This window comes from Puma concolor, chromosome C1 (assembly GCF_028749965.1).
Source record: "Puma concolor isolate L17-30 chromosome C1, mPumCon1.1.hap2, whole genome shotgun sequence".
Classification (NCBI taxonomy): Eukaryota; Metazoa; Chordata; class Mammalia; order Carnivora; family Felidae; genus Puma; species Puma concolor.
The window spans coordinates 171,646,773-171,661,624 of NC_141674.1; the positions used below are offsets into that span (position 1 = coordinate 171,646,773).

Genomic DNA, 14,852 nt, shown 5'->3' on the forward strand with positions numbered 1-14,852 from the left:
AGAGAAATACTTATTCATTTTTTCTCATAGTGGAGAGACTTTGCTAAAGAAGTAGATGGATTACTTCGAATCGGTGCTGTTAACTGTGGCGATGATAGAATGCTTTGCCGAATGAAAGGAGTCAACAGTTATCCCAGCCTCTTCATTTTTAGGTCTGGAATGGTAAGGGGTAAAGTTGGCATTTTTTTCATTTGGAACCTTAATGATAAAAATACTAGTGAAAAACCAATATGTCGTTTTGTAGAATGTTTTGGTTTTTAAATCCTATTTTAGGTGCCATCTACCTAGGCTCTAGTCATAGTAAACATTTTGATTATGTTATAAATACATTCAATGCCATTACTTTGACCTTTTTTACTTCAAAATTAAATGTTTGCCATCAGTTTCTGTCTTAACACAATTTAACCATTATAAATGTTGTACTCTTGAGAGAGAGTGCTTATTGTATATAAAATAATGTACAATTAAAAGTATTCAGTAATACTTTCAGTGAATTTTTAAAAGAAATAGTAAAAGATGCTTCTCTTTTTACAAAAAAAAAAAAAAAATAATAGGCCGCAGTGAAATATCATGGTGACAGATCAAAGGAAAGTTTGGTGAATTTTGCCATGCAGCATGTTAGAAGCACAGTGACAGAATTATGGACAGGTAATTTTATTTTCTTCATTTGTTTCATTTTCAAGGATACTTTGAAAATGGTATTTTAAGTTTTCTCCAGTAACAGGGTTAACATTTTGGTCATATTGAAATTTTAACGTATCTTTTCCATGTTTTTTAGAAGGGAATTTTGTTATTCTGACCTCTGCTAAATAATTGGCATTTAACAAATGAATCTTATTTGTATAGAACAAACAGTTAAGATGTGGGAAATGAATATGATGTGATGTGAGGTGAAACAACTTTCAAAGTAGAACTGAATGTCTGGGTAACGAAGTGTTTTATTGTTCTCATAAGTGTACTGCATCAGGCCATCACTTCCTGCCCATCCAGTGTAATTTTAAAGTTTAAAAACTCTTACTTCTAATCTTAGACTTCTGACTTATCAAGTGACTTTAGGTGGATTATTTAACTACTCTGTGCTACCCATGAAATGGTAGTATTCACATCTAGTAAGGTGTTTATGTCATTCATTAAATACAAGTTACGTCTTGGAAACTGTGTTAAATGTTAGAGCTGCAGTAATAAAATATATAATCCCTGCTTCAAGGGCCTCATTATTTTAGCAAGTAAGGCGTGAGTAAAACCATTAAAATGCAATGTAGTAACTACTATGATAGAGGCAATCTTAGAGAAACATGAAGAACATAAAAGAACTCAGATGTGGAAGAGAGGAAGGGTTAGAAAAGACTTCTTGAATGAAGTCAGACCCAACCTGTCATGAAAATGAAGCCTTTAAAAATCACTGTGAACTTGGTAAACTGGCAGTGCTTCATCATGAATCTGACAAAAAGATGGGCAGTGAGTGGAGTGGCCTGGGGGGAGACATGGCTAGCTGAATGGGCAGACAAAGCTCAGACCACAGGGGCCTTGGTTGCCAGTTTTAGTTTCTTTCTTAATGAAATGATGAATTTAGATTTTATGTGATGAAAACAATGGAGAGTTAGTGTAGGAATTTGACATGCTTCAAGAGGATTTTTATGAATTCCGGAATTCAAAAAATAGGTAATTTGCCTTATTTTCTTTTAAGGAAATTTTGTCAACTCCATAGAAACTGCTTTTGCTGCTGGTGTTGGCTGGCTGATCACTTTTTGTTCCAAAGGAGGAGGTAATTTTATTTGTTACTTTGTTATGTTGAAGAAATCATAACACTTAATTTTTAGGTGGCAATATTTTTTTCTTCAGTTTTATTGAGATATAATTGCCTTATAACATTGTGTAACTTACGGGTATACAACCTATTGATATACTACAAATTGATATATTGCAAAATGATTACCACCATAGCATTAGCTAACATCTCCAACCTGTCACATAAGGACAATTTCTGTTTCATGATAAGAACATTTAAAATCTACTTTCTTAGCAATTTTTGAGTGTATAATATAGTAGTATTAGTTATAATCACGATGCTCTACATCACATTCCCAGAACTTGTTAATCTTATAATAGGAAGCTTGTACCCTTTGACTAGGTGTCAGTCTTAAGTATGCTACCATAATTGATTATTCAGTACTTCAAACTATAATATATATCTGAGCATAATTTTTTATTTAATGAATATCTACCTTTTTTTGTTATTTTACACTTGTTATAAAATTATTAATTTGTTAAAGTTTCATTTATAACTTTGTTTGGTGGACAAGTTTTCCAGCTTAATTACACTCATTATAATTATACCTTCAGATAGCCACAGATGTGTTTGGCAGTTTGCAAAAATGATTAGTCGTTGGGACGCCTGGGTGGCTCAGTTGATTAACCTTCCATCTTCGGCCCAGCTCATGATCTTGTAGTTCGTGAATTCAAGCCCCGCATCGGGGCCCTGTTCTGACAGTGTGGAGCCTGCTTTGGGTCCTCTGTCTCCCTTTCTGTCTGCCCCTCTCCCACTTGTAGTTGTTGACAGATGTAACCCTCCCCAAATAATAATTTTTTGGTATTATGGACTTTTCTTCATACTTAACATATAAAAAATGTATGTATGTTTGCCTTATAAAATTATATATTTGAAGATGATAACTTTCCATTTCTAGGAACCTTTCCACCAGTAAATTAACTTGAAAATTCAGTACCCCATGTACCAAACCACAAACTCCATTCAAACAATGAGATTGGCCCAGTGTTACAAAATTCATTAACATGTTTTTATACGTTTAATCCTAACATGGGTCTTTAACCCAAACTTTACCTATCAGCTTTATACTGTTCTGTTGCAAATGAATTGCCTTGCAGCTAAAATGAATCACTCACCCTATCCTGTAAGACCCATGTTAGGAAGGTATTGCCTTCAAGCAAAAATAACCCTTAGTCTAACAGTGAGGGATTTTGTTCCATTTTGGCCTAATGCACAAATTTCTGTTCATTCCACATATTAAGAAAACTTAAACTTTCTGATATTCTTTTACTTTTCATCCCAGGTAAATTGATTTTACGTGTCTTTATAGGCTCTGTGGTGCTACAGTTTCCTTCTAAATCTGTCTCATTGTATCCCAATATTCATATTTTAAGAGCTTCCGTGAAAATGAAGACAAAGTTATTTTAAGATTGTATAATATTTTAGGAAGGAAAGCTTTCTATATTCGTTCTGTGAGATTAGCATTATCCTGATACCAAAACCAAAAGACCCTACAGAAGAAGAGAACTACAGGCCAATCTCTCTGATAAACATAGATGCAAAAATCTTCAACAAAATATTAGCAAATCGAGTCCAACAGTACACTAAAAAAAAAAACATTCACCATGATCAAGTGGGATTTATTCCTGGGATGCAAGAGTGGTTCAACATTAGCAAATCAATCAGTGTGATACATTACATCAGCAAGAGAAAAGATAAAGATATGATCATTTCAGTAGGTACATAAAAAGCATTTCACAAAGTACGACATCCATTCATGATAAAAACTCTCAACAAAGTAGGTTTAGAAGGAACATACCTTAACATAATAAAGGTCATATACAAAAAACCTACAGCTAACATTACACTCAATGATGACAAACTGAGAGCTTTTCCTCTAAGATCAGGGACAAGACAAGGATGTCCCCTCACCACTTTTATTCAACATACTAGTAGAAGTCATAGCCACAGCAGTCAGACAAGAAAAAGAGATGAAAGGCATCCACATCGGTAAGAAAGAAGTAAAACTTTCACTGTTTGCAGATGATATGATACTATATATAGAAAACCCTAAAGACTCCACCAAAAAACTATTAGAACTGATCAATAAATTCAGTAAGTCACAGGATACAAAATTAGTATACAGAAATCTGTTGCATTTTTATACACTAATAATGAAGCCACAGAAAGAGAAATTAAGAATTTAGAATTGCACCAAAAAAAAAAAAAAAAAAAACCTAAGAATAATCTCAACTAAGGAGGAGGGAACTAAGTTTAGTTCCCTCAACTAAGGGAAGACCTGTACTCTGGAAACTATAAAACACTGATGAAAGAAACTGAAGATGATACAAGCAAATGGAAAGATATTCCATGCACATGGATTATAAGAACAAATGTTGTTAAAATCTCCTATGCTATCCAAATCAATCTGCAAATTTAATGCAGTCCCTCTCAAAATATCAACAGCATTTTTCACAGATGTAGAACACATAATCCTAAAGTTTGTATGGAACCACAAAAGACCCCAAATAGCCAAAGCAATATTGAAAAAGAACAAAACTGGAGGTATCACAATCCCAGATTTCAGGCTATACTGCAAAGCTGTAATAATCAGAACAATGTAGTATTGGCACCAAAAAAGACACATAGGTCAATGGAACAGAATAGAGAACCCGGAAATAAACCCATGCTTATATGCTCAGTCTGTGACAAAGGAGGCAAGAATATACATGGGAAAAAGTCCCTTCAACAAATAGTGTTGAGAAAACCACTTTAGTACACCATGATAAACACTAATTGTTTAATCCCTATATTGTACACCTGAAATTAACACTGTGTGTTAACTACTGTAATTAAAATTAAATAAATAAAAGACTGTTATATTTTAAAGGTTCTTTATATGTTTTTATCATATAGATTTGTGACATTTTAGTTCCCCCAAATCATGAGATCTCTTCGATAAAGGGGATTGTTGATAGGAGCAGATTTGAGAGTAAGATCCAAAAGCGATTCTCTTTAACTAGAAACCTTGGGAAATTAACAGGAGAGAATGGAAAAATGTGTGAGAGTGCGTATGCACGTGTGTGCTTGTGTGTGTGTATATGCACATGTGTAGTATGAAACTTAGTAAACGTGTCATTCTTGCCATTGGAGTCCAGTCAGTTGCCTTAGAATCAACATGGTAGTTTGTGGAAGGAAAGTCAAAAGGAAGTATAGACTTAATAAAGCTAAAATTATGTCATAATTTTTTTTTCCTCCCTAGATTGTTTAACTTCACAGACACGACTCAGGCTCAGTGGCATGTTGGTAAGCATCAGCTATTTTGCAAAACTATATGGCCATGTTAAGAAAGACATTTAAAAATTGATTCCAAATATTTCTTTGTAGTTTCTTGAACATTTAACTCACTTATTTATAAATTTTGTTTTTTGATAAGTGTATTCATAGCTATAAAACTTCTCTTCCTAACTAGAATTTTGGTGCTTTTATTCACTTCGAATATTCTGTAATTTAGTTATGAATTCTTTAAACAAAGGAGTTTATATTTAGTGTTCGTATCATCTCCAAATTGTATTTTGTACTGTTATGTTTTGTTATTTTGTTGCATATTTAGCTCTCATCATGCTATGGTTGAGGACATATGGTTGAGGTGTGTTGTTGATACTGTAACACTACTGAAGTTCCCTTTGCTGCCTGGGAGTTTGTCAGTTAGGAAATTTGTGAAAGATCTGTGTGTGCTCAATATGTTTTCTGTGTATATTAGGTATAATTTTTTTATCTGTTAGACCAACTTTATTAATCATGTTACTCCAATCTGCATCATTTATATTCCAAGTAAACTTTTTTGAAAGTTTTAAATTTAAAGTACAAAAGTTGGGGCTTTCCGAATAAAGCTAAATCCCTCGAACTTTCTCTTTTACTTACACGCGACCTATTTTTTGTCGCTTTCCATTGTAGGATGGTCTTGTTAACATAGGATGGATGGACTGTGCCACCCAGGACAACCTTTGTAAAAGTTTGGATGTTACGACAAGCACTACTGCCTATTTTCCTCCTGGTGCCACATTAAATAACAAAGAGAAAAGCAGTGTTTTGGTATGAATTACTTTAATTTCTTTACATATAGGTGAGCACACGCATTCAAACATAATACACCATTTTATAAACAAGGAAACGAGTCCATTTATAATGTTTAATTATTTAGAACAAATGTTTAACTTTTGGGATTCTGTTTAATGGTAAAGCCTACTTACAAGGATTATTTTTTACAATGGTATCAACCATTAAAATTTACAGCCCAAAAGTGTGGAAAACATTCTTAGGTTGTATGAATTTTCATTGGTTTTCATTTAAGTGTGTATTTTCTAATGTTAAAATATAGATCATTTGTAGGTTTGGCTCTGAGTCAGTATCTGTTTTTTTTAAAGCACCCTGTTAGATTTTCTGGTATACACTTAGTATGGAGATCACCAGTATGGTTCACCTCCCTAATTTTATGAATGAGGAGACCACGGTTCAAGCAAGTTATCAAGAAGCTGAGATAAATAATGGGATATTGGATAGATCCCTAAAGAACCTCAAAAGAAAATAATAAAAGACAAACTTTCATAAGTTTATGTCTCTGTATTTTAATTCTGCTTTTTTGATGTTGACAAAAATAACATATTCATTACTGAAATTCATTAATGGGTATAGAAATGTATACAGGCTGGGCACCTGGCTGGCTCAGTCAGTGGAGCATGTGACTCTTGATCTCAGGGCTGTGACTTCAAGCCCTACGTTGCATGTAGAAATTACTTAAAAATAATATCTTAAAAAAAAAAATGTGTAAAGACAGATGGAAAATTCACTAAAACCAAATCACCCACAGACAAGCACCATCAAATCTTGATAAATACTCTTCCAGATCTCTACTTACATATACCTGAATTATGACTTCATGCTGACAACTCTCCAGTTTTATCTGTGGCCCAGACCTCTGGCCTCCACTCCAGATACATATATATCCTACTGCCTGAATTATTCCACATCTCCCCTGGGATATGAATTGATGTCTCAAACTTAGATGGCTGTAACTATACTCCTAGTATTCTCCCATAAATCTGCTCTACCCACAGTTTTCCCAATCTCAGTTGATAAAAACCCCATCCAGTATCATTCAGGCCAAATACTTTGGAGTCCTTCTCAATTCTTATTTTTCTCATATTCTGTAACCTATGTCAGGAGAATCTGTGGTTCTTTAAAATCTTTCTAAAATCCACTCCCACTGCTATTAGAGCATTTATCACCTTATAATATACACTATTATCTTACCTTTTTATTTTTATTTTTCTCCCACAATACATTTTTAAATTTGGATGTTTTTACTGTTATATGTCAAATCCCTAGAAGATTATCTGGCATGTAAGTGGACAATATATATAATGCCTATGTATATTATATGCTATGTGCTAGAGATACATATACATATCAACAATCCCTAAGTAGCAATCCATTGACTAAATGTGACCTACTTAATCAGTGCTCTCTTGATATTTAAGTTACCTACTGTTTCATGATTATAAGCAGTGTTGTAATGAACAATGTTTGTTCATCTTTGTGCACTTCTTCAATTACCTATTTAGATGAAATAGCCATGGCAATTTTAATTTTGTTTTGCCAGATTGCCCCTACAGAAAATTTCTATTTATACTGTGCCACAGTGTATGAGCATGCCTCTTCCCTTAACATAGGCTCTTGCCTTCAGTACCACAGTCTCATGTTTTAGTGAGATCTTTCTGCTTTTTGATATAAAACTGCAAGCTCAGATGCAACCCTAGGAGACATACATCAGTGATTCTGGAAATACTGTAATACTGTAGTAACAGAGAGTGATGAATTAAATAGTCTTTGTCTCTCTTAAAAACATTCAAGTTTTTAAAAAAGTGAAATATCTTGTGGTCTGTCTCAAAGTGAATTGATTGAGAAAACATATGGTCTAACATAAACATCTTCTTGGTTATCTCTTAAATACCGTCCCGTTTTCACTATTGGCAAATCTTGCCTTATGTATTCTAGCAACAGTGTTTTCTGCTTGGTGGTTTGTTTTGTTGGCCTCTGAGTTTATTTACTTGTATGACATATGTAGTTTATATCTTCTTTAAACACTCTCCTTCCCAGGTAAATTTCAGTTATAGTACTTGACATCCATCTTTTCCCCCTTTCCTAACCCGTATACTCAGCAAACATTTATTTACTGAGTCCTTATTGTCAACAAAATTGTACTGGGTAATTGGGTAGAAAATTCACTTAATTTGATAAATGTACACACAGTATAGTGAGTCACTACAGTACGGCCCCCATTGTTTTAAGATGTGTTATTTATAACAATGTTTTACACCATTCATATCCTAATGTAATTCTAAAACCCAAAATGCCATTATCAAAGGTAATTTTGTGGCTATCTGCCATTTAAAAGTACCCAGTATTTGTTTGCATTCCATCAATAATGAAAAAAATTCAGTTTGTAATAAACTGATTTATTGTGCAGTGACTGTAATATACTAGGTTATATTAAATTATTAATTTTGTGTCCTCAAACACATATTGGGAAATAATCCCAAAAACAAGTTTGTAACTTTGCATTAGATATAAAGAGGACTTTGGGTACTATAATTAGGTTATTTTGAGGCAGACAGAGCTATTGTCCCAACTGATTTAGTGTGTTCTGTAATTGAGAAAATGGTCACCAAATGACACTTTTTAAAAGTGATTTATGTGTATATTTTATAGGAGACATGTTCTGTGTATAATGAATAAAGAACTTTTTTAAGAGGGAGGGGAGGGAGGAAGGAAGAAGTTCAGAGGTTAGACAATATCCTTTATAAATGTAAGTACCACGTTTTACTCTACAACAAACAGGTTTATAACGAGATTCTAGTGGATTAGTCACTTACATATTTATATAAGCTGCTATAGGAGTATTTTTAGTAAAACCTTCCTAATAAATGTGACTGATGTCAGTGAACTGTAGTACCATGGCATGAAAGTTTTGTTTGGGCCTTGTAAGCCCTTTGGTAACAGAAAATATTTCATATAGATCTTTAACAATATGCTAAAAATCTAAGAAAAGAAAAACAAGCTTTAAGGAAAGAAACTTAGAAAAAACCATTTTCTATTATGTTATACTTGTCATTTCTATCCAAATGGTTACTCCCATGTTGAGCACAGTTAAGCCCTGAACACCATGGTAGTTCCAACAAGTTTGTACTGGAGTTTCAGATCTTTCAAGTAGTACTTGAGTTGTAAAGTTTATAAAGCATTGGCCTTCCACAAGACATGATGAGCGTTAAAATTAATCTGAACATGATACAGTTTTTCCCCAGTAATTCAGAGGTTACTCCACGTTATCATGAAGATTATTATAGAATGCGCACCACAATTAACAGAAAATTCCATATAATGTAATTTTACATCAGTGTTTTTAAGAAACAGCCCAGTTACACAGCTTTTTAATGATTGGCAAACTATGGTACACTTTTTTAAAAATACAACATTTAGAATAAATAGCTTAAAAACTTTTTAACTTTTGTGATTTTTTTTTAAAGAGTTCTCTGTAAAAAAGGACACTAAAATAAATGGGTGTTGATTAAAAAGATTACAGTATAATTCTTTTATTTTAGTTCCTTCATTCACTGGATGCTAAAGAAATATATTTGGAAATAATGCATTATCTTCCAGATTTTGAACTACTTTCGGCAAATACACTAGAGGTAATATTTCTATTAATGATAAATGGTAGTAAATGTTGGTAGCATTTCACATGTTAACATTTTAAAATCAGCATTTGTCTCATTCATCACTAGACAGAAAGTAGCAGTTTCAAAGGATTTCATATACATATCAGTTATTCTATATTAAACTCTAATTGCTGGAGTTGCAACTTCATGGTGGGTGTAGAGTTCAGGAAAACTTAACCAGTCCTGAATGACGTCTTTCAGCAGGAGTGTCCGAAAAGTCAAGATTTTTTATCACAAAGCAACTGTGGATCTGTTTTGGAATTTTATGTTCTTGCTTATAGAACTATTTATATTGTTCACTGAGAGTTAAGCAGCTTTAGCAATACTCAGTTTGCAGTAGAATCAACTTTTTTTTTTCTACTTCTTGATCCCAGAGCCTTCCAAGTCATATCCCTACCAAACTGCTAAGCCTAAAAACAGTTTACTTCCCTACCCCCAAATTTTTAGCTATATATCATTAAAATTAGATACATTTTTTGGTACAATTGTCTGCTTCAAGATTTTATAACTTAGTGATTTTTATCTTCTTTAATAGAGGATTGATTTACATTTCATTATTGCAAAGAAATACACAATAAGCATAAATGGGTCTGAATTTTAGACAGTATTTTGAAGTAATGGGTAGGTGGCTAAAATTTAGGTCAAAGAAATAAAGATTAGAACCCTTAGAATTTCTTGACTCTGACATTATTTTTCACTTTTTCCCCCCTTTTTATCACTTCTAAGGATCGATTGGCTCATCATCGGTGGCTCTTATTTTTTAATTTTGGAAAACATGAAAATTCAAACGATCCTGAGTTGAAGAAACTAAAAACTCTACTTAAAAGTGAACATATTCAAGTAAGGAAAATGTATTCTGCCTAGCCTTCTGCTAGTGTGCTTTCCTACTAATTTAATATATAAAGTTATATTTTAAGGAACGTCAAAATGTTTATTTGAGATTCTAGGTTAAGAAACTCCTAAATGCTTTTGTTCTTCTTTTGTAGTTTTGTTTTTCTGTTAAAAACCAACAGCGATATCTAAAAGCAGTTAACTTTCATTTCTCTTGGATAGTTGGCATGTGATATATCTGTATCAGAAAATTTTTCTGAAATGCATACTATAGAAGAATGTCTTCTCCTTTTTACAATTCTTGTTTCTTGGGGCATCAGAGGGGCTCAGTCGGCTAAGCCTCTGACTCTTGATTTCCGCTCAGGTCGTGATCTCATGGTTCAGGAATTCGGGCCCCGTGTCAGGCTCTGCACTAGCACAGAGCCTGCCTAGGATCCTCTCCCTTGCTTTCTGCCCCTCCCCCTCTCATGCACGCATGCACTCTCTCAAAATAAATAAACATTTTTAAAAAATAAAGTAAAATTTGTATTTCTTTAATTTGTAATCATAGTTTAAAAATTAGGATATATAAAGAACAAAATGAATTAAAACAAATATTTAAAAATTACCCATATTCTCACTACTATTAATGGCTCTCCTACAAAATTTACTGTGTAACCTCTCAGACTTTTTCTACAGATGTTGTAGTATGTGGGCATAGGGATATATGTGCACATACATACATATTGTAATGGCCATTGTGATAGACATACATGTAAATTTGTATACGAACTTTTTAAATAAAAATGGATTCACTATTACAGTAGTCCCTCCTTTATCTGCAGGAGATATGTTCTAAGATCCCGAGTGGATGCCTGAAACCACAGAGAGTACCAAACCCTGTATATATTCTGTTTTTTCCTATACATACATACCTATAATAAAGTTTCATTCATAAATTAGGTGCAGTAAGAGATTAACAATAACAATAAAATGGATAATTAAAATAAAAGCTATGTGAATATGGGCTCTCTCTCAAAATATCTTACTGTACTGTACTCTCGTGAATTGATATGAAACCGTAAAATGCTTAACATGATGAAATGAAGTGAGGTGAATAATGTAAGCACCATGGTGTGTTGTTAAGTTACTCCCGACCTGACAGTGCTTTAGAAGAGAATCCTGTGTTCTGGACTACAGTTGGACAAATGGAAGCTGAAACGACAGAAAGTAAAACCACTGATAAGTGAGGAACTACTATATTCTCCTTTGTAGAATTTTCCATTTGACGATATCATGTATTTTCTTAAATGCCTTATAAGGCCCCTTATGCTTTTCTTATTATGCATATGTATATGTATATATGTATGTGTGTGTGTGTGTGTGTGTGTGTGTATGAATTTAGCCTTTAGGGATGGTGATCAATATATATTATTAAATATATATGATGATAAATATATTTAGATATTTAATCTATGCTAAATAGATGATAAATATCATATTTAAATATATATGATGATAAATATAGATATTTGATGATAAATATAGATGATGAATATAGATATGATAATAAATATCTATATTTATCTTCATATAGATACCATCATCCCTAAAGACTAGGTAGTATTTCACTATATGATTACACCATAATTGTTTAACAGATCCATCTTATGTTTTTTCTATTTTATGTCAAAAATACATACTGTAAAAATGCAGTATGAGGAATTTCCTTAATCAAGATTTTTTTTTTTAATTGTCCTCATTACCAGTATCCTCCATAATGTTTATATCGTTTTGTATTCTTACTAGCAACATGTGAGTAGCCATTTCTCCACACCTGTGCCAATCATGATAGTATCATTTTTTGTAATCACCATTCTTATAGGCCAAAAGTGATATATTAATAATATTCATTTTCATTTATTTGCTTTCTAGTGAGGTTGAAAAAATCTTTTGTGATTATTAACAAATCATAATTTTTCTATTTTCTCTGTGTCTCTGGCCTGTTTTCTTTCTTCTGAAAGGAGATTTATCTTTTTATTTCTTAGTGGATCCTCTAAAATCTTGCAAATATTTTTTCATGGTTTATCATTTGCCTGTTAGTATTCTTTATGCAATTTTCTTTCACACTGTATGAAATTCTCAACCTTTTTCTTATTTCTGCTTTTGAGGTCTTAAAAAGTTTTCTATCTCTCCCACTCCAAGATTATATAAGTGTCTTCTGCATTGTTAGAAGAGTGGATGTCTTAAGCAACTTCATGTTTTCTAGAATATTTTCTGTCAAGTTTTTGAACTCTCTAGGAGGCTTTGTTTTTCCTTCACTAGACTTAGTTTCAGTGTTCAATGTAAATTATTTCTACCTCTTATTTTCATGGCCAGTTAACTTCTGTTTAGAAACTGTTAGAGCAATGGCATTTCTTTATGAATATTTAAAAAATGAATATATAAGATTTTGTTTTCATCAAATTAAATTTTCTCCTTTAGGTTGGCAAGTTTGACTGTTCCTCTGCACCAGACATCTGTAGTAATCTCTATGTGTTTCAGCCATGTCTAGCAGTATTTAAAGGACAAGGAACCAAAGAATATGAAATTCATCATGGTAAGAAGGGAAAAATGATAAAAATGTGTATGTATTTTCAAATAATTTTTTATTTGTACTTTCTACCTCTTTAATTATTTTTTAACTGAAATGTAGTTGACACACAGTATTGCATTACTTTCCGGTATACAACAGTGATTCCACAACTATGTACGTTATGCTGTGCTCACCACAAGTGTAGTTCTCATCTGTCACTGTATGGTGGTATTAATAATACCTTTGACTATATTCCCTGCTCTGTACTCCATGACTTACTTAATTCCAGAGCTGGAAGTCTAGCCCCCACTCCAATTCACCCATCCCTCCAATTATCTCCCCTCTGGTAATCACCAGTTCTTTGTGTCTATGAGTCTGTTTCTACTTTGTTTTGTTTTTTAGATTCCACAAAAGTAAAATCATATGGTATTTGTCTTCTCAAACTTATTTCACTTAGCATCATTCACTTTAGGTTCATCTGTGTTGTCACAAATGGCAAGATCTCCTTTTTCATCGATGAGTAATCATATTCCATTTGTGTGTGTGTTGTCTGTGTGTATATACACATCCTCTTACCCATCTATTGATGTACACTTGTGTTGCTTCCATATCTTGGCTATTGTAAATAATGCTGCAATGAGCATGGGGTGCATATATCTTTTCAAATTAGTGTTTTTGTTTTCTCTGGGTAAATAACAGTAGAATTACTGGATTGTATGGCATTTTTATTTCTAATTTTTTGAGGAACCTCTATACTGTTTTCCACCTCTATACTGTTTGCCTACCAGTTCTTTTTTCTCCACATCCTTGCCAACTCTATTTCTTGCTTTTTGGTATTAGTTGTTCTGACAGGTGTAAGGTGATATCTCATCATGGTTTTGATTTGCTTTCTCTGATGATTAATGATGTTGAGCATCATTTCATTGGTTTGTTGTCCATTTATGTATGTGTCTTCTTTGGAAAAATGTCTCTTCAGGTCCTCTGCCCATTTTTAATTGGAGTGTGTGTGTGTGTGTGTGTGTGTGTGTGTGTGTGTGTGTGTAGAGTTGTAGGAGTTCTTTATATATTCTGGATATTAACCCTTTATTAAGTACGTTATTTGAAAATATCTTCTCCCATTCAGTAGCTTGGCTTTTTTTTTTTTTTTTTCCTTTTTATTCCTTCACTGTGCAAAAGCTTTTTATTTTGGTGTAGTCCTAATAGTTTTTGCTTTTGTTTTTCTTGCATAGTAGACAGGTCTAGAAAAATTGTTGCTAAGGTAATGTTGGAAATTACCACTTATGTTTCCTTCTAGGACTTCCGTGGTTTCCGGTTTCCCATTTAGGTCTTTGATCCATTTTGAACTTATTTTTGTGTATGGTGTAAGAGAGTGGTTGAGTTTTATTCTTTTGCATGTAGCTGTCCAGTTTTCCCAGCACCACTTACTGAGGAAACTTGTCTTTTCTCCATTGTATATTCTTACCTCCTTTGTCAGAGATTGACCATACAAGCATGGGTTTATTTCTGGGCTCTCTATTCTGTTTCTTTGAACTAAGTGTCTGTTTTTGTGCCAGTATCATACTGCTTTGTTTACTGCAGCTTTGTAGTGTATCTTGAAATGAGGGACCATGATACCTCTAGCTTTGTTCTTCTTTCTCAAGATTGCTTTGGCTCTTTGGGGTCTTTTGTGGTTCTTTTTACCTTGCTTTCTATAAACGTACTCACTATAAATAACTTTGCTTTTATTAGTAAATAGGTTTCTTTTGGAGAAAGATATTTTGAATTGTATTTAGTTGCTGTATTCTCTTTACTCTTCTTTTTAAAATTATTCACTTTTGGGTGCCTGGGTGTCTCAGTCGGGTAAGCTTCCGACTTCGGCTCAGGCCATGATCTGACAGCTTGTGGGTTCAAGCTCCATGTCGGACACTGTGCTGACAGCTCA

General features: G+C 33.2%; 1 protein-coding gene across 2 annotated transcripts in view; it reads left to right on the forward strand.

The window, feature by feature from the left end:
* DNAJC10 (DnaJ heat shock protein family (Hsp40) member C10) overlaps positions 1–14,852 on the forward strand; it is a 52,336-nt gene that overhangs the window by 18,777 nt on the left and 18,707 nt on the right. For both annotated transcript variants that reach the window (XM_025934803.2, XM_086719099.1), the window contains exons 6-13: positions 31–162; positions 555–648; positions 1,688–1,765; positions 5,031–5,074; positions 5,726–5,863; positions 9,430–9,519; positions 10,273–10,386; positions 12,841–12,955. In XM_025934803.2, coding sequence (XP_025790588.1) covers positions 31–162; positions 555–648; positions 1,688–1,765; positions 5,031–5,074; positions 5,726–5,863; positions 9,430–9,519; positions 10,273–10,386; positions 12,841–12,955 — 805 coding nt within the window. The remainder of the gene's footprint in view (positions 1–30; positions 163–554; positions 649–1,687; positions 1,766–5,030; positions 5,075–5,725; positions 5,864–9,429; positions 9,520–10,272; positions 10,387–12,840; positions 12,956–14,852) is intronic.